General features: G+C 41.0%; 2 protein-coding genes across 3 annotated transcripts in view; one reads left to right on the plus strand and one right to left on the minus strand.

The window, feature by feature from the left end:
• glsb (glutaminase b) overlaps positions 1–4,949 on the plus strand; it is a 28,480-nt gene extending 23,531 nt beyond the window's left edge. The window contains exons 15-18 of one of the 2 annotated variants that reach the window (XR_013452952.1): positions 550–1,294; positions 1,592–1,668; positions 2,256–2,319; positions 2,512–4,949. Coding sequence is in view for 1 of the 2 variants with exons in the window: in XM_040201883.2 (XP_040057817.2) it covers positions 1,233–1,294; positions 1,592–1,668; positions 2,256–2,319; positions 2,512–2,659 (351 nt within the window). In the remaining variant the exon portion in view is untranslated. The remainder of the gene's footprint in view (positions 1–549; positions 1,295–1,591; positions 1,669–2,255; positions 2,320–2,511) is intronic. The other variant, XM_040201883.2, reaches the window with a different exon arrangement.
• On the minus strand, positions 4,900–26,810 carry stat4 (signal transducer and activator of transcription 4). Its single transcript, XM_078091395.1, has 48 exons — positions 26,617–26,810; positions 26,346–26,474; positions 25,616–25,751; positions 23,334–23,432; positions 22,225–22,317; positions 22,080–22,158; positions 21,902–21,993; positions 20,739–20,890; positions 19,806–19,964; positions 19,501–19,593; positions 19,312–19,371; positions 19,107–19,127; positions 18,648–18,741; positions 18,474–18,518; positions 18,113–18,196; positions 17,920–18,018; positions 17,571–17,706; positions 17,012–17,064; positions 16,704–16,798; positions 15,711–15,847; positions 15,374–15,565; positions 15,212–15,257; positions 14,985–15,090; positions 14,718–14,737; positions 13,038–13,143; positions 12,622–12,749; positions 11,828–11,972; positions 11,455–11,547; positions 11,260–11,337; positions 11,068–11,146; positions 10,902–10,990; positions 10,440–10,591; positions 10,166–10,312; positions 9,993–10,085; positions 9,811–9,864; positions 9,664–9,693; positions 9,489–9,579; positions 9,314–9,352; positions 8,849–8,932; positions 8,603–8,704; positions 8,248–8,383; positions 7,182–7,222; positions 7,015–7,091; positions 6,763–6,899; positions 6,401–6,574; positions 6,052–6,115; positions 5,790–5,856; positions 4,900–5,406 (listed from the first exon to the last, which is right to left on the minus strand). The coding sequence occupies exons 2-48, from the start codon at positions 26,471–26,473 to the stop codon at positions 5,302–5,304; spliced, it is 4,530 nt and encodes a 1,509-aa protein (XP_077947521.1). The 5' UTR covers position 26,474; positions 26,617–26,810; the 3' UTR covers positions 4,900–5,301.
• Between the last annotated feature and the right edge of the window lie 920 nt (positions 26,811–27,730).

Here is a 27,730-nt window from a genome sequence, read left to right on the forward strand (position 1 = left end):
GCCGCTGAAAACATTGGATCAGAGGTTAATTGATGTTACCCACAAGTTACTCTGATTTTGGTTGCAAAATTTGTGACGACGAGTCACATGATGACCGCTTTATTTTCATAAGAAAAATGTTGTGATGATGAACATCAGCCCCTTTTACAAAGAGATTCCAAAACGCCACCTCGAAGAAGGTCCACATAGCGCCTGCTTTGCTTTAGATGCTTTAAATGAATCAAACTCGGTTGGCTGTCAGATAGACATTACTCCAATATCCACCTTTACAGAGCAAATAGTTTGCTGCTTCATTAACAAGAGTTTGTATTAGTTACTTCCAACAATCATGACAAAAATATGTTTTTCTGAATTTCATGCGACTGACGCAATTTGATAAAATCTTGTGTGCAGTTTTCAGCTAAATTATTAAATTATTTGAGTTAATTCCCTCAGTCTAAAGGGAAGTGAAATACAGAGATAGTATGATGTGAGAATGAAGTGTGTGTGTGTGTGTGTGTGTGTGTGTGTGTGTGTGTGTGTGTGTGTGTCTCTTGCTTGTGTTTACAGGTTCTCCCCATGGATCGGTTTGTAAAACGGGGGGGCTTTGAGCTTTGAGTGAAATGAGGCCAAATAGTTTGGTTCCTCTCTGTCTTCGGTCTCCGTGTCTGCCCTTCTAATCCCGACACCAGCCGTTGCAATATGATTTGCTTTCAGTGTTTCGCCGTGGCGTTCAGTCCCAGCTTGGCTTCTGATAGTTCTAACTGGTGAGGTGGTTGCCTTTGCTGCATGGGGTGAAATACTGGCTTTCCGTGTTTATGAAGTGATGTGGTCCTTTGTGCAGTGGTGAAATATGGGTGTATATCTGTTTCCTTTGTTGTACAAAACACCAAGTTATTTTTCTTCTTAAGTTTAACAAATCCCTGTCGCTGAGGTTCACAGCAAGTTAACATCTGAGTCCATATTAATTCTAATTCCCTTTCTTATTATTCCATAGGATCTCTATAATTATGTAATATATTCTCTCAACCTATATTGGAATATCTACAGTTTAGCGGCTTTGCATCTATTCTCAGTCACATTTCTAAAGTTGTGTGTGGGAACAAAAGCGCTGCTCACTCTCCCTTCGACCTGGCCGGTGGTCCCAATGTCCAAATAGTGATGCAATGCGGTGTGATTTCTCATAGTAGCTGGAGATGTGTGATTCCGTGGTCCTGCAAATGTTCTCTCTCTTTGTCTGTCTCCGTCCACAGGTCAAGTCTGTCATCAACCTGCTGTTTGCTGCCTACACGGGAGACGCCTCTGCGCTGAGGAGGTCAACTTTTTTTCTTTTCTTTTTCTTTGTTTTGTGCACTTACTAGTAAATGAAATTGGTAGTAAATTGGCCAGGCCTTTGTCAGCACATTGCTGTGGTTCTCTTTGTGTTACTCCTCCACCATTAAGTTAGTGGAGTTGTGTCGCATTGAGTGTGTTGAGACACAATAACCTTTAAGTGGAGAGAACTTTTCCCACAAAAGATCTCAAGATCGGGAGTCCAGCGTTTTTGAATGCGTAATGAAATGTACTCACAAAGTCAGTGAAACAAACTGTGTGTGTGTGTGTGTGTGTGTAGGTTTGCGCTGTCGTCAATGGACATGGAGCAGCGGGACTACGACTCTAGAACGGCCCTCCATGTGGCCGCAGCTGAAGGTAACCTGGATCCTAAAGTTATTCGGTTCATCTTTATTGACTTACAGAGTCATACAGCGTTTGTCCTTCAGTGTACAACATCTGGTAATGGGTGGATGATGTGAATATGCAGAAGTGTGTGTGTGAATGTAGTGTGCTTTTGGTCACGGGATTCACATTTAAATAAGGGTTATTTCTAAGGATTGCCATTAATTACAACACTAAATAGATAAATATAATATATATATAAATGCAGCTATTAAATAAAAAGTAGTCAATTTATTTTTTGACTATATTAACAAATATATATATATATATATATATATATATATATATATATATATATATATATATTGCCTTATGTATTTATTTGTTTATGTATTTCATACCGAATGAAAATAGCGTTCCATAGCCTCTAACTCTGAGACAACAATATAGAGAAGAGTTGAAAGAGTTGAGGCACATTGATGTCCATGGTTTTGGGATGAGACATTCAACCATCACATCTGGGTGTAATTCTCTGCTGTGCTCATACTTTCAAAATATTTATATTAGTTTATATTAGGTATGTCACATGTATGCTTTGTCTTTCCAACATCTGCTCTCAGGACACACAGAGGTGGTGCGCTTCCTCCTGGAGGCTTGCAAGGTGAACCCAGTTCCCAGAGACAGGTGAGTCACCTGACTCCTCCTCGCCAGCCTTCTTTCTCCCCAAATTGAGCGTTCACATGTCCGGCCTTCCGTCTCATGGCTCCCCCGTGATAAGTTGCAGGATGAATCTTTTGTTGGTCCTTGGTGTCCAGGTTACACACTTATATTTTTCATGTAGTATTTTTTTGACATGCCACTGTTTTCTTTGTGCAGATGGGGGAACACGCCAATGGATGAGGCGGTGCACTTTGGTCACCACGATGTGGTCACCATGCTGCAAAGCTATCATGACAAATACAGCCCGCCTGCTGGTGCTGATAACAAGGAGAGCGTTGACAGGAGCCTGGACAGCCTGCTGTAGACCCGCTGCACACATCTGCAATATTTAGGTTTCCAAGCTAGACTGGACCATAGTTCTGAAAATGTGTGATGAATTAGTTATTGTTGCAATCTCCCCTCTGGTGTTTTTGGCTTTTCTGGCTGTACATCGCTGCTTCACTTCATATCTCTCCCTTGCCTCTATCATATTGTACTGTCCACTGTATGTGTGAGTGAGCATCTCGATCCTATTTGAACAAATCATACAATATCTGGGTATCTGGAATGCAATCACGTTTACAGTATGTCACTGATGTAATGTGTCGCTACCGTGAATTGTATCAAAGTGTATTAGTTTAGTCACAGTATAGAGCTTGTTATATTGTTCTCTATTTCAGTAATACTCTCAATGTATTTGTTTTGTGAGATAGTGAAGTGTGTGGAAATGATGATATCATATAAGCTTTATATGCATCTCTGATTGTGTAAACGTAAAAAGGCTCACAGGCATTATGCTGACAGTTGTGTGCCTGTTTGATCTCCATAAAGCTGAATCTATATTCTTGGATTGTTCTCCTGGCTGCTGCAGGCTCCTATGAAACTTCATCTCCTTTGAAGTCAAAGATTGTACTCTGAATGTATTTTTCATTGGGAAAACACTTGCAATAGAAAAGCAATGTTTTTATTTCACTGAAAGACTTTTTAAAGGGTCAATTTATAGAGATGTAAGATTGTGTAGTTTGTTGCATCTGGGATTAAGTCAAGTTATTTTCCTTTTTTGTTGTTGTCATAGTTATATTTTTTCTGTCATCTGCATTTCCCGCAACTTCCTCCTTCACTTCCGGTCAACAATGTCAGATGTTAATTCTCTGACCACCTGAGGAGCAGCTTTTTTTACTTTGTTTCTTGGATAGTTGCAATGTTGGGTTTTCTTGCACTGATTTCCTTGCAACAATTTCAGCAGCCCAAAGACCGTCTATGTGTATAGACGTCCATATAGACGTTCTCACTTAAGTACGATGTCGCCTATGCACTACAAAGTTTCATACAGATAAAATCCAAATCTTTGACGGCCCAATAAGAATGTACTGAATTTCCCACCAATGATATTGAGATGTAAAAAGTTTAGGTATATATATATATATCAACAAACCATATTTGTATAAAAACTGACCTGACCTAAAGAAAATGTATCAAGTGCAGGTTTTATGTTCTGCTGTCACATTCCGAGTGACGATTTCTAATGGTCTCACTATAACACTGATAATTGTTCACAATTTGAAACCCCAAAAGTGTCAGTCCCCTAAATATCTTCTCAACGGTAAAGTTTAATTCATACTTATAAATTAGTTAAACAAATGACAACTAGGTTATATGTTTAAACTCCAATGAGGTGATTCAATAAATAGTTTATTTTTAACTTGCTCCGTACAAAGCTAATGCTAATGTAGCTGTCACAGCAGAGAAATAGAATTAAAGAAACCAGATTTAAAAAAATCAATACATAACTCACATTTAAATTGGATTAGATTTGTGCTAATGTTAACCAGCACTGCCAGCAAACACTCTGTTTGCGGTCCGGTCACCACGTGGGAGATATCGTTATGTCAGAATTTGAAAAGAGAGTAGGAAGCTAATCTAACTCCAAATGTAAACCATGTGAGTTGACAACCCAATGCTAACAGTAGCCATTTCAGATGGAATATATGAATCTTGTGTTTTCATATAATCATAATTGACAATGTAGTTTTATTTCACCCTGTTAGGCCTGAGACTAATGTTAACAAACATGCAGCAGTGTCAGGAGACAGGAACTTAGACTTCGGTGTTGTGTCTCACAAGCTGTCCTTGATTTCAGGCTCCATTGGGTGGTTATTCTGACTCCTTTGTTAGAACTATTCAGCTCATCCTCATAATACACGTGTAGTCAGTTATACATAGTTTAACTTGACTTTTCAGGTTACCCATTTGTGACACTACTGTTGCTTATGGGACTCCATTTGTCTAGTGCTTAATATATACACAAGTAATACAAAATCAGACATATTTCAGTAGATGTAATGTACTGTGCTGTTCCTAAACTTTTTTATGAAATGTTTTTTCTTATATTGAACGGCTTTCTAAAAGAGCGTGGTATATTTTAGTAGTGCAAGCTTGTGAGCAGGAGATGGTCAAGACAGAGAAAAGTGAAAACAAGCAGCCAAGACGGTAGGCTGCTGACTGTGTTTGTCCTTCTGTATAAATAAAGTTGTTCAGTACTGTAAAACGCAAATGTTATTTCTCTTGCCACTGGAATGATATGTTTATTTTAATAAACAAAAGTTAAGAATATACACATTACAGTTTGGTATTTCTTTTCAAAGAAAGACGTTCAAAAAGTAGGAGGGTTGGCAGTTCGTTCCTAAACAATACAGTAGAAAACCTAACATGTTATTTTAGAACCCCTCTTACTAACGTTGCTCGCAGCTACGTACACTACTGTATATAGATTAAGAAAAAATCTTAAACAATTCCGCTCGTACATCACTGCTTCTATAACAATTCTGATATTTATTAGAAGTGACATTGTTATGTATTTCTTTATTCTACTAACTGCTATGAAAACATTCCATGTGTCTCATTAATGTTTCCGTTTGTGCTGATTGTCGGATTCTGAGACAATGACCCAGCGCATTTTCAGTAGGCTCAATTAAGATCGACAGAGTTGGTTGTTGGTGTTCCTTGAAGTACAGTCCATAGGTCTGGGAGTTCGGGTAAGTTGAGTAAATCAAAGATATCATTATCATCCATCTGAAGAGAAACAAGAATATGTTTTCAATAAACTGCAAAGGAAAAGCCAACTGCAAAGCTCTGACACATCCACATGTCACTGTAACACAAGCAGCACGCTGTCAAAGGGCTTTAGCTTCATCACAGAAACATAGTTAGCCTTAAACAGACTCAACTTAACATTATTTGGTCAAAGAATGCAATATCTGTCATTATTGGCCTATAGATAGAGACTGCACAATATCGAATGGATGTTGTGCCGTTTAAATTATGTTTGTCTGTTTGAAATAAGTGAAATCATTTATTGAAGTTGTAGAACTAGAAAGATGACAAGAAATACGTTTATCTACATCATATCAATAAATGGTGTTGGAGGGGAATTTATAATAGTAATTGGAACCCACTCTTACATCTATGTCCATGTCCTCAGGAAGAATCTCTGTAGGTGGAGATGGAGGTGGCGTAGGATTACTAGAAAAAAACAAAGAAAATGAAAGGAAATTTCGACCAATAGCAATGAACAACATTATAATTAAACACTTTTTTTAAAGTTGCTATTTAGCATTTTGAAAGCATCCCCATGCTCTCCATGATGGAAACAGTTGTAGACGGTTAAAGAATTGTGATACGAATAGTTAAATCATGGTCTTCAATTATCGTACTTACTCTGACTCTGACAAAAGTTTTCTCTTTAAGTAGCCATTCATGACCTTTTTAGTTGCCGACGTTTCTGCATGAACAAAGGCAATTAGAAATTCTCACATGATTCATGTTCAATTAGGGAAAGTATGCTACTAAGAACAACAGTGGCATAAACCTCACCGTCATTCGCAACATTAATATTATGAATCCAATCATTATAACAAGTGTGAGGAGCTTTATGTCCTCCCACTGTTGCATGAAGGGTCAAATAAATATGTTAAAAAACACTATTATTCAATAGGTTTATTCAAGAATACCAATCATAAAACCATTCATATTTTTAACTGGGGGGGGGAAGTGAAACAAGAGGCACCTCCGTAGTAGCGTCCGAAGGCCTGGTCTTTGTGGATGTCTGGGTAGAGGTAGATCAGTGGATTCCTGTGCGAGCTCCTCTGGGCTCTCAGACTGTAGTGGTTAATGATGTTGGGTAGAGACATGAGCAACAGCTCGTCCTTGGTGTAGGGATCGACTGCATGCACATGGGTGCCTGAATGGGAAGCACATACAGAGAGAAAAGTAAGCAGAGCGATATGTATCAGAATGGGTGGGGTTGAAAGGATTCAGCAATCATCATGGTTTTTTGTCTGGCCCGTATTTATTGGGCTTATGTGAAGGGACAATGAGAAAGAAACATAGAAACAGTATTCATGTGACGTTGTGTGAGGAGAGCTTAACCGTTGCAGTGGTCAACCCAGCTGAAGGTGATGGCTCCATCTTTGTTGCTCTCGCTGAAGCGCAGCAGAAAAGTGCCGGACTGTTTTTCCTGCAGCAGAACCTTTGTTCTCTCCCGGCTCACAAACCCCATGATGGACCTGAAGCCCACACACAGAATATGACAAGGGTTTAGGTCACCGGGATATACAACGGACAATACATGTGTGATACGAACAGTAAACCGATCAGGAAAACATTGTTGCGTTGACTTACCCGTCCCGCCAAATATTCACCAAGTGTTTTTTGATCAAATCCAGGATTCCATCAATCCAAATCCAATGATTGTCCTTCTGCTCACAGAGGGAAAAAAAAGATTCAACATGATGGCACAGACACACTAAGGTTGTTAAAATAGTGTAGCCATCAGTGTGACGCCTCACCTGGGAGAATTTGTTCCAGGAAATGAGATCATCAGGATCATCTACAAAGAAACCAACAGTTAGGCTTCAAAAAAATATGTGAAAAAAGGACATTGAGTCATTTATTTTTTATATTGACAGTTGCTTTTTTCATAGATCAGTGGTTTCCTAAACCTTTTCTGTCTTTCCGTCCTTTAAACAGGGACATTGTAAGACCACCACCACGTGTCTTTTTCGCTGTCTCTCTGATGCTGCGTGTCTCGCTATCTCTACTTCTTAGTCCAGTAGTATTTACATTAGTTTTTGTCCAGCTGTTTCCCTGTTTCTAGTCTTTCTGCTTGTCCCTAATGAGGCTTATCAGAAAGGAGCAGTGTTGGGCAAGTTACTGAAAATGAGTATTTAGTTACAGTTACTAGTTACTTCTTTTAAAGGTAATTGAATTACTTCCCAGTTACTGTGTATCAAAAGTAATTAGTTACTCTGGAAAGTAACTTTTAAGTCCTTTTTAATATCTAATACAGAATAACTGTTTCAGGCATTTGCCTGAAGGCAACCTGACTCGACAGTTGACAGGATGCATCTCATCTTCAACATAGCGAGCGATCAATCTATTCAGCTCTGCCCGGTTTATCGGCTGCACTGCAGTCCGTGTAAAGTGGAGCCGTGGTTGTTTGCGTGGAGCGGCGCCTGCAGCATCCGCGGGGCTGCGCTCTTTCGCCATGAGCGACGCGATGCTGTTTACGTGCACGTACGGCGACTATTCTGGGACACACAACGTTTGGTGGCCACAACTATTTAGTGCTGACAGGCAGCTATTTACTTACTATTTGCCGGCCCTCCGCTTCGCGTCACAAAAGAGAGTAACGCGAGTAACGAACTCATTTCGCTCTCAGTAATTGTAACTGCGTTAATTTATTTAAAAAAATACTTTGTTACATGCTCGTTACCGCTAAAAGTAGTGGAATTACAGTAACGCGTTACTTCGTTACTCCCAACACTGGAAAGGAGGCAAATTTTCCGAAACAAGAGGTGGACTCTAGAAACGGACGCGGTTCAATTGCGTGTAACAAACGGCCAAGAAACTCACCCACAAATTTGTCTCGCAGCATGGAGAGCTGGTGCTCGTCGAGCTCCCGTTGGCCGACCGACCCAAACTGCCAGCTCAGGACCTGCGAGAGCTGCTGCCAGGTGAGCGGAGGAGGATCGACAAACAACGACAGGTTCTGCAGAACAAAGTCATGGATTTCAAATGCTATTCAGGACTGGAAAGTTAAGCTTACAAATACCCGCGTTTGGAATACGACGAGAGGAAAAGAACATGGCGCACGCTGTAGGGGAGGACATGGGATGCATGTGTAGAATGGGAGTAATCGGACGGTCCTTTCATTCAGCTAAGCGGAGCCTGATATTGTTGATGCGTTGGGTTGAGGTGGGGGCCTCACCCTTGGTTCGCTGGCGGACAGCACGTTGTACCACATGACAGAGGCCCACGCACTGACGACCTGATTGGTGCCGGAGATGACGACCACAGGCAGAGAGCTGGCCTGAACCAACAATGAAGGAGGAGGACGTTAAATAAACAGCTCGGTTCAAATTTCTAATTGTTCCATCTCTTCATACAACAACAATATAATAGTTAGTTCAGCGGCAAAAAGAGTAAAAGTGCTTTGAGTGTCGTGTTTACTCACCTCAATGTTAAACTTCAGTCCAGCGTGCTGAAAGCGTGTCACAATCTTTATGATGTGGAGTTCCTCAGTGACCACCAGACGACTCTGATGCAGAAAAAAGAGAGAAGGAAGAATTATGATAAAGTGTGGTATAAAAACCTGCAGGAGGAATTAAATCAACTTCTTTGACTTTTCATCAATGGCACCATCATCAGGTCAAATCTTCCTCTGATTGTCATTCGTGCAAAATGAATTACGCTTCTATCAACCGTAGCTGTTATTTGTTGTTGTTTTCTACATTTTCACAAAGCTAATATGTCAAACTGGGACCACGGCAAACATTACACCGGCTATCTTGACGCACATCTGGCACGATAACTGGCTCCACTTTCATGCAGATGAGGAACACGTTGGACAGTATATGCAACCAACACATTTAGAATAGAAAACAAATAGCATTTATTAAGTTTAAATATCTCATCTTACCTCACATCTTTTGGTTCTTGTTTTCTTTTCTTTGAGTGACTAAAAACAAGTGTCAAAGGCACTCAGTATATACAAGACTGGTTTGATGTATAAATTATATTACATGTATGTTCACTAAAAAGAAAGCTATTTATTTAATGATCAAAGGTTGGCTGCATTTTGAGGAGTTTTATACCATGTGACTAAATTCAGCCACCAAGCCTCCGCAGGGCGAGTCCGAATCCAAGACCTTACTCTCGTCCTTGTTGAAGTCAAACTGACGGAACCTAAAAAGACATCAAAAAATGTATGTAAGTTTCAAAGTATTCGTCAATTTACATTTCAGATTTTTATTATTTCCTTCTACTTACCCTTTAAGTGTCTTTGCTTCTTCCACATCCCTTTAGGAAGACAATACATCAACAACACAAGATTGATAAGAAATCTAAACATGAAGTGTTTTTATACAACAATAAAAAAGCCGTATTTATTTTGGATACGGGCTGCGTTCGACTTACTTGTCAAATACAAGTTTGACTTGCAGCACACACTCGGGTAGGTTGGCCAAGAACCTGAGAAAAGAAGAAACAAACACAAGATGGAGATAAAAATCAAATTGATTTGAATTAGTTATTAGACCTAGACATTTCCTCCTCCTCGATTCTGTGTTGGCTACTTCCTTGTGAGCCTGCAGCCTTACCTCACTTTCAGAGTAAAGCGCACAAGGGTCTTAAGTATGAGAGGTCGCTGCGGTAAACTGGACATGAAAGGTTGTTTCTCAACCACCAGAGCACTGCAAAGCAAGACAAAACATGGCGATAATCAGTTTGCGTGAAGCACATGAAACGGAAGAGCCCCGAACGCATGTCTCACTTTGCCAGAAGTTTTGTGAACAAGGAGTGTGTGAATTCCGTCATTTGTGCCACGGGACCCGGGACGCCGTCGTCTTTACTGCTCTGGTCTTGCAGTTTCTGCAGCTGTTCGCGTACTCTCAGCAGCGTCTCTGCCACGGCCGTGAACCTGCACACACGACACCAGCAAACACACGCGTTTGTTGTATTCGGCGCGATCGGCACGGGAGACATGAGAAATGTTTCTTCATCCGCGTGGGCCACGCCGAGCCAGGTTGGTGCTAATAAGTACTCGCCACTTCTGGAGGTGGTCCAGACTGGTGTCCGCTGGAGCTCCAATGCAGGCCATCTGCTGCCTGCGCTTCCACTGGGGTAGCTCCACATCTGTGAGAGAGGCCACCATCTTCTGTGCCAGGTTCAAAATGTTCTCTATCTGCTGCAGCACCACCTGCAAAACGAGTCGGTTCAGTGCGTCCTGCAGCGGACCAGTTGAAGCTGTTTTGTAGCTTAGCCGATTGCCCAGGACAAGCCTTTAACTGACGTTGTAAAACAGTATAAACATTTTAAAAAATCATTAAATTGTGAAGAACGCAACTGCGCCTTGTGCATACCATAAACCTCAAGAGTCACCACAATAGGAGAAAACTGGTTTTGCATAAAAAAGCAATACTTAATAATAATAACCAAACACAACATTGTTAGAACTGACACATAAAGCATAAAACAAATTGAACTCATTCGACTAACGTCTACAGTACCTTCTTCGTTTGCGTAATAAAGTTGGTCCGCTTATGACATTGTTCCTCCACAAAACCCTGAGACTTGGCCAATCCAACGTGCTGCTCCACTGGAAATGAGAACAGAGGCATCCATTGAGCATTAAACCGGTCGCCTGTTTCTCTTTTGTCTCCTTGCATACCGTACCTTGGCTTTGCCAGGTCTTTTGTATGAAGTCAATGTTTTCATTGAGGAACTCCAGCGACTTCATTTTCTTCTTCACCTCCTGCATTAACAGTTCAGAGTCACAAAATGATAAATGACGACGTCTTTGTCTACGGGACGGTTGTCCGGTGGAAAATAAACAAACAAAAATGAATCCAGTCTAAGGGAGTTTACCAAAGTCTGTCTTTTCAGTTCATTGACATTGTTGTCCAAGTCTTCACATTTGTCATTTGTGGCTGGACTACTGCAACCCTGACAAAGACAAATATATATATATATACTTTCACTCTTTAGTTATCATTACAAAACACTAAACATCAGTTATAGGGCATTTTTGGTTTTGCAGCCCGGACTTTTCTTCCACCTCACCGGCGCTTCAGAGGCTGAATCCAGGATTTTCTTTTCCTCCGTTAGGATTTCTGACAGGATTACAGCCAAGTTCAGAGGCTTGTCTTCAAAGCGCTTTAAGCAACAGAAAAGTAATTTAAAATCAGTAAATGTTTCAATTATTCTATTTTGAGAAGAGACATTAAGGCAGTGGTTCCCCAACTGGGGGACGACAGGGGTGTCGCAGCTTCATCACCCAGACCCCCTTCCCCCCAAAAAGTAAAAAGTTGAAGTAAATATATTTACAAGAAGACAAAAAACGTTTTGGAACCACTGCTTTAAGGTAACACTAAAGTAAATGTTTAATGTAATGGTCAGTACAGTTCAGTTCACCATAACAGCATGTCTGTCCTACCAGCAAGTACTGTCTCATCCCTGGGTAATCAGGTCCCTGCAAGATGTTGTTCTCCTGAACGGAACGGTTCCTAAGTTCTTCCAAATACACCAGGAGTGCATGGAAACAAGCACTCGCTGCATTTTCATCCATAGCAGCCAAGTCCCTGTCAATGAGCAACAGAAAAAGTACATTCACTCTGGCATTGTGTCTGTCTACATGTGCTGAATATGTGGACACACAGAAGTTTCATTCAATCCAGACACCTGAACTCTGTACATGTGAAACGGGGATTGCTAATCTGTGTCCCAAATAAATATATCGACGGCATCTTCTTTTAGATTTTTTGTAGCAGTTATGAGGCTTTTCTTTTTCTTGTTCCTCCTCCTCCTTTTCTTCATCATCAACCTTTTATTATTAGTAATAAAGTAATTAGGTCCTCTAAATACAGGTAATGACATACTATACATAGTTTTCCTCCTCTCTTTTTCTTACCAAATTTAGTTTTTATTTTTTATTTTAGATAAAACATTATTTAAGGTATCTTCTTTAAGGGCGATTAACCCGGTGGGGGTCACCCCTGGACAAAAAACTTTTTCCATTCCGTGTGCATTTATTAGACATTGGTTAATCATTTGTAAGTAGTTTCCGGTAACTACATTAAGTAAAATACACCACTTGAGTTTAAAAAACGGACAAAAATGCCTTTTTAAGATGCCTATACAATTTCGGACAAACATGCAATTCCTCCTGCTGTAGTTACACGGTGAGGGCGGCGGGAGGGCGCCCCCTGTCGGCCCGCCTTCATCACCCACCAGTCGTGGCTCTCGATGGGGACGCACAGACTGTGGCGGATCTCTCTGGGGAACTTTCCCTCGTACAACTGGCTCACTCGAGCCTGCAGGACGGAGTCCATCCTCAGCACGTCCTGCCACTGGGACATCTGCAGCAGAAGACAGTGCGTTTAACCGAAAATCGTGCTGCGTTTGGTTTGTGTATCTATCCGCCGGAGGTAATCCGGCTGAAAATAATAATACAGATCATTAAAATAACCACAACAATATTAATGACAGCTTATCTTTTGGTGACGCACTTATATACGAATACGACCAACACACGCGCTGGCAGGTTAAGATCACCTTTGTATTCACTATAACATAATCTAGTATTTAATCTAGTATAGTAGGCCTATAATATAATACAAAAGCACTTTCCTCCAGTGACAATTTACCTTGTGGCGGTGCGTCCTCGTTGTTTTAAATACTGTTGTGATGAACCATAGAATATGTCCAGACTGCCCGGGTGACCAACACGACCAGAACACTTCAAGGAAGTATGATGGTTACTTTTTATTCTCCGGGAACTCCCACGCAGATGCACCACGTGACTCTCGAGAAATCAAGTCGAGTCAAGTGAAGTTAACAGCTGTTCGCACGGTGTTAATTTCCGCCTTCAAAATAGGTGTGTGCATTGGAAAGTTCTGTTCATTTCACAGACGGCTTGCTGTCTGCATCCGATTTCACCGGCGGGGGGAAAAGGGTTGTGAATTAATCCAAGCGACTCAGCAGCAAAAACATTTGAGATTTCACCTTTTGGAAACAGGATTAATGAAATGTCAATTACTAGAGAAAGGGCTTGTTTTATGGACCCTAGTCAGCGGCCACAATTTGACCTGTTCGAGCCAGGAGAAGCACACCACACACATAAATCTGGCTCTGGCTCACTGTCACTGGTGGGATAAGTACGTAGTTACATATAAATGCTTCATTCAGAACCTTTGGTAAAAGTACCACATCAGCTGTGGAATAGAGGAAAAGGGAAACTTGACTTTATCCAAAGTAAGAAGGCACAAATATTACATTGCATCTCTGTTGCTTAATCCTCACAAGAAAACTAACGAATCTAGAATAATATGTTCTGCCCTCTATTTTCTATTTTGATCCCTTGAACTTGCGTTTTTAACGTCCGTATTATTATCATAGACCGGGCCTGGACATGATCTCACAGGTATTGGTGCACATTTCACAATCCTTCAAGGTGGAATCCACTCAGTCTATCTATTCGATGGTTCTGGTTTCAGGGTTGTTGGTTGAAATGTATCTTACAATCAAGTATTCATGTATTCAGTATTCATTCTTCATGGTGTTTACCGATTGTATGAAAATGGGGGCTTTATGTGGTTCATAAACAATAATCAATTTTATAAAACTTCTTTCTGACAGAAATGTCATGGTATTGCACCTACATGATGTTTTGAAGAACTGGCTCAAGCAATCAAAATCAGCTTGTTGCTAGTTTACCAAAATCAAATCTCTTGAAAACATGTGAGAATACACACCCTGTACTTCCTCAAAGCCTAAAACTACACACCAGCCCTTTCAAACGCTCTCCGGGAACCACGTGGTTCTCGAGAAATGCTCTAGGAAGTTGTTGTAGTCATATTTGATATTCACATTTTGGCTGCTTTCAAAATAAAAGCCCTATGTGTTGTTTTCGTATCGTGTGATGCCTCATCTTGAGCTGAAGGTGGCAGATGAGCTAACCTGATAATCAATTATGACGTGGGTGAGTGTTTCTGCAACACAGGGTAACTCTGGGAAACCAGATGGTGGCGCCACTGATATAAAGAAATAAAGAAACAAGCAAACGTCAACATGGTACATTGCAAAAAAAATAACATATTTCCATTGTTTTATTTCCAATAAAGGAGTAATAGAAAAGAGTAAACTAAAAACAAGATTACATATAAAAACAAATATACTGTATACATCCCTATCTATAGATATGGATCCACTTAAAACCTATTTACAGACGACAGGCTGAGTTGTGTGGTAAGAACAATGTAGACATTGATCAAAGACTGGTGTCAGGAATCTTTCAGCAAAATGTTGAATGTTTCAACTTGCTTTACTCTGAATATGAAGAGCTCATCTGTAAAACAAAAAGGAGAGCGTTATAGCAGAATACACCCAGAGGACTCCTCTATAAAGCCAATAGAGATACAACATTAGACATCTAATCCTCTGAAAAGACAGTCAAAAAGATCACGACAATGATCTGTGGTGCAGAGGAATAAAATATACAACAGCCTTTGAATACAAGACTACCTTGTAGGTTGAAGTCCATCCAAAACCTGCAGAATATTGCAATAGTGTGCGGACAAAGATTGTAAACTTACGCTGTCAATGTCAAAGCACAGCTGTTCGCTGAGCATGTCAAACTCCCCAGGAGTCATTGGTGGCTCAGGAGACTGACGAGAAGGTGCCGTGCTGATCGCATGGGTGCTGACATAACAGAGGAAATTAGACAATACAAGTAAGGGACTGTGTTATATAGTATTGTTGTATTGACAGTACAAGCCATGTGCCTTTTAGTCAGTGTCTTATAGTCTTCAAATGAACTCACCGCAATTCCGAGATGGGGATCAGGGTAGATGGAATGTATGGATGGACTGGAAATTCAACAGAAATACAAGAGAGATAAGCGTTGCAGCCTAAAACGTGGTGAGCCAGATTCCAAACAAGCGCAAAAAACAACAACATTTGACTAGTTTTTCTGCATCCGTGCCTTTGCTCGGCTGACTGTTGTAGAGACGTCCGAAGGCCTCATCTTTGGGGATGTCGGGATAGAGGAACTTGAGTGGGGTCTCCGGGACGACCCCGTCCGAGATGACTTTGTAGTCTCGGATGATGTCGGCGAATGGGAGGGCGCTGAGGCGGTTTTTAGTGTATGGTTCCACCGAGTTGAACTTCACCCCTCCTGTTGGAAAAAAAAGTGTATCAAGCCAGGACATCAGGCAAAAGAGACGCCGGGAAATGCATCACTTGACTTATGTGATTTGCCGAGAAAAAAAGTATTGTGTAAAAATACACTTTTTTGAGCCAAACGTGGCGGTTTTCCTCACCATTGGCGTTGTGCTCCACCCAGGTGAACGTGATGCCTCCGAGGTGGCTCTCACTGAAGCGTAGGAGGAAGGTGCCGGGCTCTCTGTCCTTTAGCAGAGTGCGCTCCATTTCTTTACTCACAAAGCCCATGATGTAGCTGCACGGGGGGTCACATGGGGGGAAAAAAACAAACAAAATAAACATTTACTTTTTCCTGCTTCTTGTATTAATGTTTTTAACATTCTTCCAACAGTAAAATCCATATGTATCTTGGCCTGTTGCACTACCAATTGATTGCATTTGCTTATGAAACCTAGACGATTAGATGGATCAGAGATGAGAACGTCTAGCTGCTGTCTGTGCTTTTGCTTTTAAACCTTCAGAATATGACGTTTCTGATCGTGATGGCCTTCTCTTTTGGTCGGCACGTCTGAAATGCTGCTGCTATCTTTTTTCCTAAAAGTGTTGCAATTTGACAGTGTAGAACAATATCTGGACAAAAACTGTATGCTGCTCAATATTGTGATACAAGCTACTTTTGCAAGATGCATGTAAATGCAAGAAATGAAACTCATTTAACACAGACAAATCGATAGAAAGATTTCACAGTGCGAAAATCTGTATGCTGGTTGGCTTGCAGCCTCAAAGCGAGAACAACACAAACAAACAAGGGATAACCTGCCAATTAGTGGCTGCCGTTTGCCTGATTGTGTTTCCTTTAGAACAGAGCCTTTATCCTAACACAGTTAATGATATTGAATTTCCCATTTTATTTGTCTTAAAGAAGAGCTAATAAGCATTCTTAAGATAGACAGTCACATATACTGCAACCTTATTTCCTGGACAGGGAGTGAAGGTTTGTTTTGGCACGGCACTTAACTTATCTCGTCATAAGCCGTATTTTTGTCCAGTGGAAAAGAGTTACATCCTGAGAAGGACAGTCTGCATGGCAGATATTTATTGGGAGAGCTGAGGGGGGGTGGGCGGTCAGATGGGGTGAGACAGAGGCTTACTTCTCATTCCAGACTGGCAGCAAGTGCTTCTTGATGAGCTCCAGGATGGAGTCCAGCCACATCCAGAAGCTGAAGGGCTTTCCTGGAATATTCTCCTTGAAGAATGAGTGTCACACGGAGGAGGAACAATGAGTACATTTTTAAAATTTAACGTGACGTGAGATATGGCATAAATTACAAAATAAATCCAGGATCGAAAATATAGAATAGGAGGTATAACATTATTTCTCATTTACCCATTAAATGGCACAACTATACTGGACATGAGACCACATTGTATTTAGTGGTTCGTATTATTCAGCACTTACTTTGGAGAACTTGGACCAGGACACTTGATAGTCACTACAGGAGACATGTTGACCTAAAAAACACACAGCAAATAACATAAACTGCCGCACCGCAGTTCCCAGTACGTCTAAGATGATTCCTATGTACGCCACTCACTACAACCTCACTGATGATGACCTCATTTATTTTACCATAAATCTTGTGTTTTTGTGTCGTTTACATGTGGAAAAACAAATTGTGCGTTTTATTTACATTCAGTGTAAGAGGAGAGGACTCGAGCCGTTGCGTTGTAGAAAGTACCGAGTCAGTAAGCTGATCAGAGGCCTTGCTAGATGTTTTGGCTCATGTATAAATAACTTTATCATCGCCATACAATCGGCCTGCCAACCCCCTGAAAACGCTTTTGTGTAATTAATCAAAGAGATTATTTAATTCTCAGTTGCATCAGTTCTTTTTTAAAGTCCGGAATTTTCCTGTGTGATCTGACAACAAAGCTTCAGACTCCGGAGGAAAAAAGTGTTTTCAATGCCTTCTCAAAACCTACCATTGTGTAGTAACTAAAGCAAAAGGCAAACATACCGAGAAGCTTTTCTCCCAGCATGTTGAGTTGCTCCTTGTTGAGGCCTTTACCCGCAAAGGTGGAGAACTGCCAGCTGAGGACCTCAGAGAGCTGGCTCCATGTGGCCCGAGGCGGGTTCCCAAAGAACGCCATGTTCTGCGGAAAAAAGAGAGGCACCACGTCAGAGGGAATCAGGGAAGTGGTTTTTAAATAACACCTGTTGATTGACACTGCAATATAATTCAATGGCACAAGAAAACAACATCCCCTAAAATTTCCATGAAGCTGAATCAACTGCTCACTAAAATAGTTTAGTTACTCAAAACCAATTCACCAGAAATGGAGCGTAATTTAGATGTGACAGCTCACCCTCGGCTGATCAGTCAGCAGGTTGTACCACATGACAGACGCCCAGCCTCCAGGCAGTTGGCTCACATTGGAGATCACCACCAGTGGCAATGAACAAGTCTGGAACACACACACACACACACGCAGTGAGCAAGCTGTCGCATCAATAACAGAGAGCCAAGCATCAATTACAATCTACGTTGCTTGTTCGGACCTCTAGATCAATGGTGAGGCCCTGCACCGTGAAGCAAGCCTCGAAACTGAGAGAGTGTAGTTCCTCCGTCACCGAGAGGAGACCCTGCGAAACACAGAGCTTTTTTAGTAGAGTTTCATTGGAGTCCATCCTTCATAGCGCTGCTCTTTTTTTAAATTTGAGTTATGAGGCTGTTTCGGTACAACAATGATAATAATATGTATTTCAGACAGGATAACAATTACTTATTTGTATTCAGACAATTAAACATTACAGTGGCACAGGTATGAAGCACCGGTGTGCTGATGTATTACAGAACAGATGAACCAATAATCTGTCTGATCCAATCCATCGGTCCCTTTAACTCATCTAAATGTCTTACCTCACTCCCCTTTGTCCCATTAATATATTTCTTCTCTTTCAACTGCTGTAAGAATACGAAGAAGAACAAATCACCACTAACTGGTCAGTGTTTAGTTTCCAGGTATTGGTATTTTCTTGTAATAAATGACACATACGCACTTAATAGAATTGAAGAGTGAATGGGTTGACTTACCAGGTGTCTAAAATCCACAGAGAGGCAGCCGTTTGAGTAGTCCTCAATGTCCATGACTTTAGTGTTGTTGGTCAAGATAAAAAACTGACGACTTCTGAGGAGAAGAATAAAGTCAAAGAAAGAAGCCTGATTTTTATGCAACAGCTATCTCTGCTGACTGTTTTTAGATGAGACAAATGCAGCTGTGGATGGTGAAAATAATGCCTGCAATTTAGAATTTAGTTTTGTGTATGGTTTCAAAATAACAACTCTTCACCTGAAACTATCTTAACTGTGAAGGAAAACGACTTGTTTTCAGATCACTGGAAAAGCTTTCGAACCACAATTGTTTTGAAACAAAACTCAGCTGAGATAAAGAACCAACCGCTGAGGTTCAGATCCACTAACTTGCTACAATGTTTTTATCTGGCCTCAGATTGGGCATGAGCCGTGTGTCCTGTCAGGAGCGCGTGGACTCACACTCTGCCAGATGGGAGGTCCCTGGAGAGACACACACACACAACAATTAATAATGATTAACAAAGACAAATTCATCTATAAAATATGGCTTTAACATGTAAGATATATAGATATCATTCTGTATGTTCACTAGTGTGTATTTGAGTTTTTTATGCTTGGCCGGGAATTGCAAACCGTTACACAAATGATAACATAAAAATCTTACTTGTCAAATGTTGTTTTCACTTTCAGCTGATAATCCACTTCGGGAAGTTTAACCAGAAGTCTGACAGGAAACAGGAGGAGGAAAAAACACATTGAATTAACAACCGTTATTACCACTAATTATTTAATTACAAACTGAGGTTCAAACAGAAGCCAAGCACGGCATTAAGAAATCGTCCAGTAATGATACCTGACTTTAGTGGTGAACTGCACTCCCGTCTTGATGATGAGAGGTTTCTGTGGATGTGTGGGCATGCATGGCTGCTTCTCCACCACGAATGAGCTGAGAACAAACCACACCTCGTGTAATTAACACTGCTTTCACTATGTTCCTTTCACTTGACTCCTCATGCCTGTTGGACATTCAAGCTGGATTGTGCACCAGAGTACAGCGTCAAAGCCCCCAGTTATAGATGGAGTAGAAAGCATCTGTATTACGTATGTGTACATGCTTTTACTTGCATCTAATGTTGTATTGTGTGCTGTTTAGAGTACCTCTTGATGAGATGATAAATGAGGTATTTGATGCGCTCCTCCATCTGATGTTTTTGCAGGGGGATAGGATCACTTTCATAGGTGACCTTCACAACCAGCTCCACCAGTTTGTCCAGCTGACGCTTTATCTGGAAGAGACTTTGGGCGATCAGAGTAAACCTGAGAGGGGACAGATGAGAGGACGAAGGGGGAAAAGTTCATTTCAATTCCATGACCAACAATATTATGTTATGCTGATCTGGGTTTATTCTCTGTTTGTGAGAATTTACACTGGAACGAACTGGAAGTAACCTGAGCAAAGATAAAAAGTATAATATGTAACGTATTTTCTGGCCCTGCGATTGGCTGGCGACCAATCCAGGGTGTACCCCGTCTATCGCCCGAAGTTGGCTGGGATGGACTCCAGCCCCCCCGCGACCCTGTGTGCAGGATAAGCGGTTTGACAATGGATGGATGGATGGATGGATGGATTTTCTGTATTAAATCATAAAATAACATTTCACCAGAGAAATGTTAAGTTCAAATACTTTCTTCTCTGACCACCATGCTACAGCCAATGTTATGTTCTCCAATGAAATTGCCATTCTAGTAAGGAACGTTCTTTTTTTTTACCTGTCCAATCCCTCCTGCTAACAATTTCAACACCAATGGTTGCCAAATATGAAACAAACTGGCTCACAAACTGCAGCGATGGAAACGTGAAAATAAAATGGATTCTCTCATACAGAAAAAAATTGTACGATCAATAACTATATGACAAAAACTAAAAAGTGATTCAATTGAGGAGCACAACTTTGTTGAATATTATAAACACACAGTCAGTGTTACAAATTCAACCTTCAAGGTTCCTATATTGCTAAACATTGCACATTGAAAACATGTCATAGAGTTAACACTGGACTGAAAGTAATGATTTCTATAAATATTCATTACCAACTCTGCAGCTGCTCCAGGCCAGTGAGCAGCGGACCACCAATGGCGGCGATCTGCTGCCTGCGCTTCCAGTCCTGCAGCTCCGGGTTGAGCTGAGAGGTCATCAGGTCATCAATCTCCTTGATCACATCATCCATCTTCGATAAGATCTCCTAAGAAAAGGGGTTTGAAAAAGCTGTCATTGTTTTGTAGATGCGACACAATAAGTGACGTGCGGTGATGTCAGTAAGAGGCAAGGCATTAAGATAAAAACAGTAAAGGTTACGAACAAGCGCGGCAGACACACACGGTCGATATCAGGAAATATACCAGCAGTTAATATCCAACATCAGAATCAAACCACCGCTATCCTTTATCATAAAACTCGAGGCAGGAATTTGTCGTCAATAATGACTTTTATGGCTTAATTATTGCATAGCGGCCAATGAAATTGAGCAGTAAGGTCAATTTTATAGGTCAACATTATAGACAACAATCCGGCCTGTCGGCCCTTTATTGCTTAATTATTGCACAGCGGCCAATTGTTGTGTCAGCAACAAGGAAAACACAAACAGCAACGGCAAATGGCTGACAGTCGGCATTCATTCAACCACACTTATCAATTCAATATTAAGTCCGAAATAGTTTCTGACTCACCAATCTCAAATACACCAATCGGTATTTGTGTATTTGTACGCTCTTTCCTTGTGAAGACGTCAACCACAGCGTTGTAAAACTCGTCTCTACCGGGTTTCAGTTTGCAAAGTCTCTGGCTCTCAGTAACAGAATGGCGAGGGCATCTTGACATTGAATTTGGCGGGGATTGCGCTCACAACGTGGCTTGGGTAGTGACGTCAGCTGCGCAAATGTCCAGTAACGTCTCGATTTTAATTTGTCCATGTTTGATAAATGGTGTATTATGGTGTAAAATACAAATTGTATTGTTGTTTGATTCTGCGTAACGTCTGAACAATTGGAATAACTCATATATCGTATATGTAAACCACAACAATAAACTGTAAATATACAAATACAAGTTTATTAAATAAATGATTTAATAAACGTCACTGGACACGGTTGAATTTGTACATTGATGTTGGCGTCTCTGTAACCTTTATGTCTGGAGACATTTTGGCTCGATTGCCTCACGTGTCAGAGCTTTGCATGATGATACAAATGCGTACCTTCCTTTTATAATCCAGCCGGTTGAGCATTTCCTGAAGTCTTGTTACTTCCTGTTTCATCATCTCAGAGTTCTGTCGAGTATCCGTTGATTCTGAAACACAAACAACCGCAACAGATATTTTCTAGTGTATTGTGTGCATATTGTGTGATGTGTGTAGATTGTATAACAGGGCACACCTCGAGACTGCAGTGTCTTGTAGCGGAAGTCAAAGTCATCCTGCATGTCCTCGATGTATTTCACAGCCTGGTCCATCAACTAGACAATGACAGACATCGTTTATAAAGTTCATTTACTTTTTTTAAAGGTGTGTGTTTAATTTACCTGCACGTTGGCCCTGATGATCCCGACTCGGTTGTCCATGTTTTTCTGTTTCTCCAAGGCCACAGAATTCTGCAATGATTTTTCCAGTGGTCCCTGTCGGAAGATCCTAACTTTAGTAACTTTGAATTTAGTTACTGCATTTTATTATTTTTTATCACAGATCAACAGTAGACTTCTGTTTTTTACTCCGGAAACTGTGTTCTTTTGTTAAACAATTTATGATAGCACTTTCTGCCAGAACATACCTGAAAATATTATGTGGCACTTCAACCAATATGCACACGTTTGATAATATTAAACAAGAGTCTAGATACATGCTACAGCGCTCCCAGGCCACGCCGCTACTCAGGCCCTATGTTATGCATTAAAATAATGTTAATATCAGCATGCTAATACAGACAAAATGACAACACTGGATGTTCCCCACTTTAATGTGAGCCAGTGGTTCCCTAACTTCTTTCTGTCCGGGCCCCCTTTGAGGATATAGGTCCATTGCAAGACCCCCAACCCCAAACCTTGTTCTGAATGAATTGCATTAAAATATATAAATACATAGTTTTTAATCATATATTACTGTATTTTTACACTTTTTTTACACAAAAAACTTTATTCCTTTAAACTATTCCCACATTTTTCAGACATCTCTTCACCGGCTCTTTTTCGCTCCTCATGTGGGTTTCCACAACTTTGAGCTGAGTGAAAAATCAGGGGATCATTACAACTGTTTTGCAAACTACTTAATATCATATGACAGTCTAACATGAAAGCCAACAGTAAAGAAGTCACCGATAAAGTGACACGGACCGACAGGGAGCGGCGAATGGGCCCGGCTAAACACCGTCAGGGACACCGCAGTTTTACATATTTTTGATGATTTCTTTATAACAAGAACTTATACAATCATTAAGTGTTCATTTGCTGGCGTAGATGCAGTGGCATAAAGCGAAGCCATGCTGCTGTGTTTTATGGGAATAGAGTGAAGCGGCTGAGAACACGCGGGCGTGTACCATACAGTGCACTGCTTTCCCGGTAGCCCAGCAGCTCAGATTTCCCAGCAGCAGCTGTTTTATCGGAGGGACTTTCCCTCTGAGCGAGACGATGCAACACACCTGTTCCTGCATGCAGGCGCTGGAGAGGATTCTGCGCTCCTCCCTGAGGCACGTGGAGATAACCCTGGCCATGGCAATAGGGTTTGTTGTGTATTTCACCTGTGGGGCCACACACACACACACGAATAATAGTCCATGTTAGAAAGACAACCACACACTGGGATTTTGTTATCATAGAAATGCACAAAAGCCAGAAAAGAACCAACCGCATTATTGGCATGACATTGGTTTTTATCTAACCATTAGGGGAGAAAAGAAGAAGGAAACGGTTTTCACAGAGATTTGTTGTCATGGGTCTACTCAGTGACAGAAGGAATCTCCAAATGAAATGCATGAACAAAAATCTCTCCGCAGGTACCTTAATTAAAAGGTAGATCACTACTAAAAGTGAAATCGCCAAGGCCTTGGAATTAATTACAGTTTCTTTGTGCTTATTGAGCATTTTACCCATCAGAGAATATGTTTGGTTTCATGGACTAAATTGTAGTCGATGAAATACAAAGCAGCCTCAAACTTTCCCTCCGCAAATCCTCCGCCTCCGCGCGCCGTATCCACGTCAGCAAAAATTCTCCTGTTCTGCACAAGATCGAAGAGTGTGGGTCTGTTTGCTCTCCATCACAGTCAAAACCACACTTCGAAAAGTACGAGTTACTCATCTGTGGGAAGAAGAAACTTTTTTCTCTATCTATCATGCACCTCAGACCCACCTACCCACTCACAGTTATAACAGTGGCACCAATGACGCGTGCTATTGTCAGACGGCAGAATAGTTTGATTTAGTCTTTTTAAATTTTGAAATCTTATTTGTTGACCTGCATTATAAGAATATTGAAGACTTATACCAGACCCATCTCAGAGATCATTTGTCAAACCAGCAGCGTGCCTAAATATTATTTAGTGTATTATTAAATAATATATATTATATTTCATCAGGGGGCCAGGGGGGTTTTCCTAAGGAAGATTCTGCTTGAAGGTGTTGACGAGAGACAACCAAGTGCGAGGACATTCTAACGCGGTTTGAATCGACAAGACAAACTTCTCTCACACATAAAAAAAAAAAAAAACCTTAGCACCCCTGACTACCGCATAGGAGTAACTGCTTCCTCTGAGAGGTGTTGACTTCGACAATAACACGCACACATTCAGACACAGGAAACGGTTGCGTGAGCCCCGTGGGTTTGTTCTGCAAAGGTATATCTTTTCCAGAGTAAAATGCGTGCTGAGGCTCATTAAGTCATTGAGCACTAAACCAAAACGTCCGGGACCGAACTCTTGTGAGCTCACCGAGGGAGATTACCCCCCCCCCAGAATATGATGACATGAAAGAGAGCGACAGAGGTGCTTCGACAACAATTAGAACAAGTAATACATGGGTAATTATGAAGCCATAGAGAGTCATAGCCTTTAACACTGTGTTGACCACCAGAGCAAAAACATAGAAATAAAAGCCAGTTACACATTCAGAGAGGCTTTTTAATTTACTTCCCTTTCACTCGCAGATACACCATAAATTGAACAAACAACTTCCCCTTGTTACAGCTGTTTTTAATTTGAGTGCCATGAATTGATGAGTGTCGTGCTAGTGCTGCAATATCAATTCTGGGAGTAATAGTGTGCAGCAAGTGAAGGATGTTTGGATCTTATTCCCCCACGATGATCAATTCGAACCATAAACTGAAATGAAATAAGTTCAGACCAAATTCTCGCCAGCTGTTTCTTTCCTCCTCCTTCCTTTGCATTGAGACATGTCAACAGAAACATGTAAGTGAAATGATCTACTGTACAACCGGTTTTCATCCCCAATTGCTGTGACATCAGCACCTCCTTTGTTTACTCTCTGATGCTCTTGTCTGTCTAGATACACTCATTCATATGGAATCTAATTTTTGCCCAAGTGAATAAACGAACAAAAGATCCCTTGAGTCATTTTCAAAATACTAACTCAGGATAATGAGCAGCTCTCTGAGATCAGGAACAAAGAGATTCTTGTTCCTGATTTGCTGTACTGAATCATTATTCTGAGAACGATTGTCATACTTTCTATATATAAAGTAATTACTTTGAATGTCTTAAGATAATAAGTCATCATAAGGACTTATGGGATCTTTTCTTATCCCATTGGCCAAAATGGGCTTTGATGCTAAAAGTTGTTCATGGCATTCATGAAGTACTGCACAAGAATGTCCGACAATTAAATTAATTTCAGATTGCTGTGATGTAAAGGTATTGCTACCACCAGAGACAACATGAAAACATGAAAGGAGGAATGGAGGGTGACACACCTGTAACTGCTGTTGTATGATTTTCATGTTGTGTCTCTGCAGGAAGTTCTGCTCCTGTAATCGCACCTTATCCAACTGGGACAGCAGGTCTCTGAACAGCACTGCCGCCATCGACTCGTCACTAGCTGCTATTTCCCTGGAAAAAAGACACACATTGCGTGGTGTTTAGGAGAATCCTAGCAGAACACGTGAAGAAGACGACAGCTGACAACAGAAAAATAGACCTCCAATAAAGACGCTCAATGTGTGTACTATTACTTTTTAGTCAAATGTTAAATGATAAACTAGATGATTTTTATTCCCTCCTAGAAGGGATTAGAAGAAGGAGGTGAAAACATCAGTTAGTACTATTTGTTACACAGTGAACAGTGTCCGGTTCACACTCTTTTGCCTCTCATTTGTTCTCTGCTCGCTCATGTTTGGCTCTTGAATGATCAGCTACAAGCGTGTGTCTGCTGTTTATTGTTTGACAGAGGAAGTAGTCCGATGGTGTTTTGCCCTCTGACTAACAAAAAGTTTGAAGACAGCAAAGGCTTTAAAACAAGAGTTGAGAAAACTGTTTCATGTTACTTCACCCAAATGACATATTCCATATTTTTCCAGTGAAAAATATGCCTCTTTTAACTGTGATTTGGGTGAAATGTGGTTTTTGAATTGATGAGATGGTTATCTTTTAGAGAGAAGAGAAGGCCAATGTTCATCATACGCACACACAAACCGCAGCACTCACCAGTCTTGGGACTCGATCCAGCTGGACAGACCCTGACGGATGTCCATGGGGAAGTTATCATCATAAAGATAGTCCACATGTTCCAGGAGTCTGATCTCCAGCTGCTGAATCTGCTTCCACTGGCTCATCCTGCCGTGCACACAAAACAAATAAAATCATCGTGCGCTCACAGATTAAGTAGGTGAAGTATGATATTGTTATTGTATGATATATACAACCTACATATAATACAAATGTGCCTGTAGTTCAGTGCTGTTTTCATGTTTGTTACCTGTGCTGCTTCTGCGCTGCTTCTCCGTCGCTCTCATTTACCACGTGCACTTGTTTCCCACTTCGACTTTCGGTTTTTTGATATTCAGGAAGCGACCTAATTTATTGAGGGGCTGTCCTCACTCTCAGAAAACCCGCCCACCCAGACGCACGCGCGCACACACACAAGCACGCATTATCGCTCCTGTGCGGACTGAGACACATGCCCGCGAGAGGAATAAGGTGACATATTACGGGAAAACCATGTACGTCACACTTGTGAGCGTCAACTAAAAAAATGTCTTTTTAAAAGAACTAAGTCACAGACTTAAGTGCGTCTCACAACAACTTAGACAAACGATTAAATCACAAATTAATACATAAACCAATAACAAGGCAGTGTCTCACTTGCTACAAAATAAAATTTAAAAAACATAATTAATCAAAAATAGCAAACATTCCCAACAAGACAGACACTAACCAATACAATAACTTCTATTCTCTCTTAAAAGGTTTAATTTCTCGTCTGAACTTTACGTTCAGTTAGTTAGGTGAAGGGTTACACCGTACACACCTGATTAGCTCAGTATGTTTTCTGCTTGTATTACTTAGAAGACGTCTGGCTCAGCAGAGTGAACCCGATGCAGAAATGTCTTAAAGCTTGCATTGGATGGTGTGGAAGTCAATGTCAAAAGGACAACAGTGACTTGATTGACCCTCAGTAAACAATATGAATAATAACTATTTAATTTTTATTAAAGAGTCCGTCCTTCCACAATTTCTCAGTGACCTCCATACCTGTTTTGGACAACTCTGCTTGCATTGCGCTTTTCTCTGTTCCTGCAGCTATACAGAGCTGGTTCGGCTTTAGCTGCTACTGCACCATTTACTCTGTGGATTGGGTGAGCAGAGCACATATGGATCCTAGGCCGGAGAGTAGATGGAAACGCTGCAGAGGCCCCCAGTGGCAGAGGAATGCAGGGTGTGCTAGCTAGCTAACTCATGCTGACTGTTTCAAATGGCTCTTGGAGGAGAGATTTCCCTTACAGGATTAGGGTTGGTTTTTGGAAGAATGGCGAATGGCGCTATGCTCATACTCGCCATTGTCTAGCTCTAAAGAACATGCCCAAGTTCGT

The sequence above is a fragment of the Gasterosteus aculeatus genome, chromosome 16 (assembly GCF_964276395.1).
Source record: "Gasterosteus aculeatus chromosome 16, fGasAcu3.hap1.1, whole genome shotgun sequence".
In the NCBI taxonomy this organism is placed as follows: Eukaryota; Metazoa; Chordata; class Actinopteri; order Perciformes; family Gasterosteidae; genus Gasterosteus; species Gasterosteus aculeatus.

Bases quoted from the DNA above. Each gene is read 5' to 3' on its own strand.
- stat4 (XM_078091395.1), bottom strand. From the start codon at position 26,473: ATGAGCCAGTGGAAGCAGATTCAGCAGCTGGAGATCAGACTCCTGGAA. The intron at 21,994-22,079 runs GTGTGCCCTGTT...TTTGTGTTTCAG, and splicing joins CAAGACACTGCAGTCTCGAG to AATCAACGGATACTCGACAG. The intron at 9,694-9,810 runs GTAAGTCGAACG...GTCTTCCTAAAG, and splicing joins GTCAAACTTGTATTTGACAA to GGATGTGGAAGAAGCAAAGA.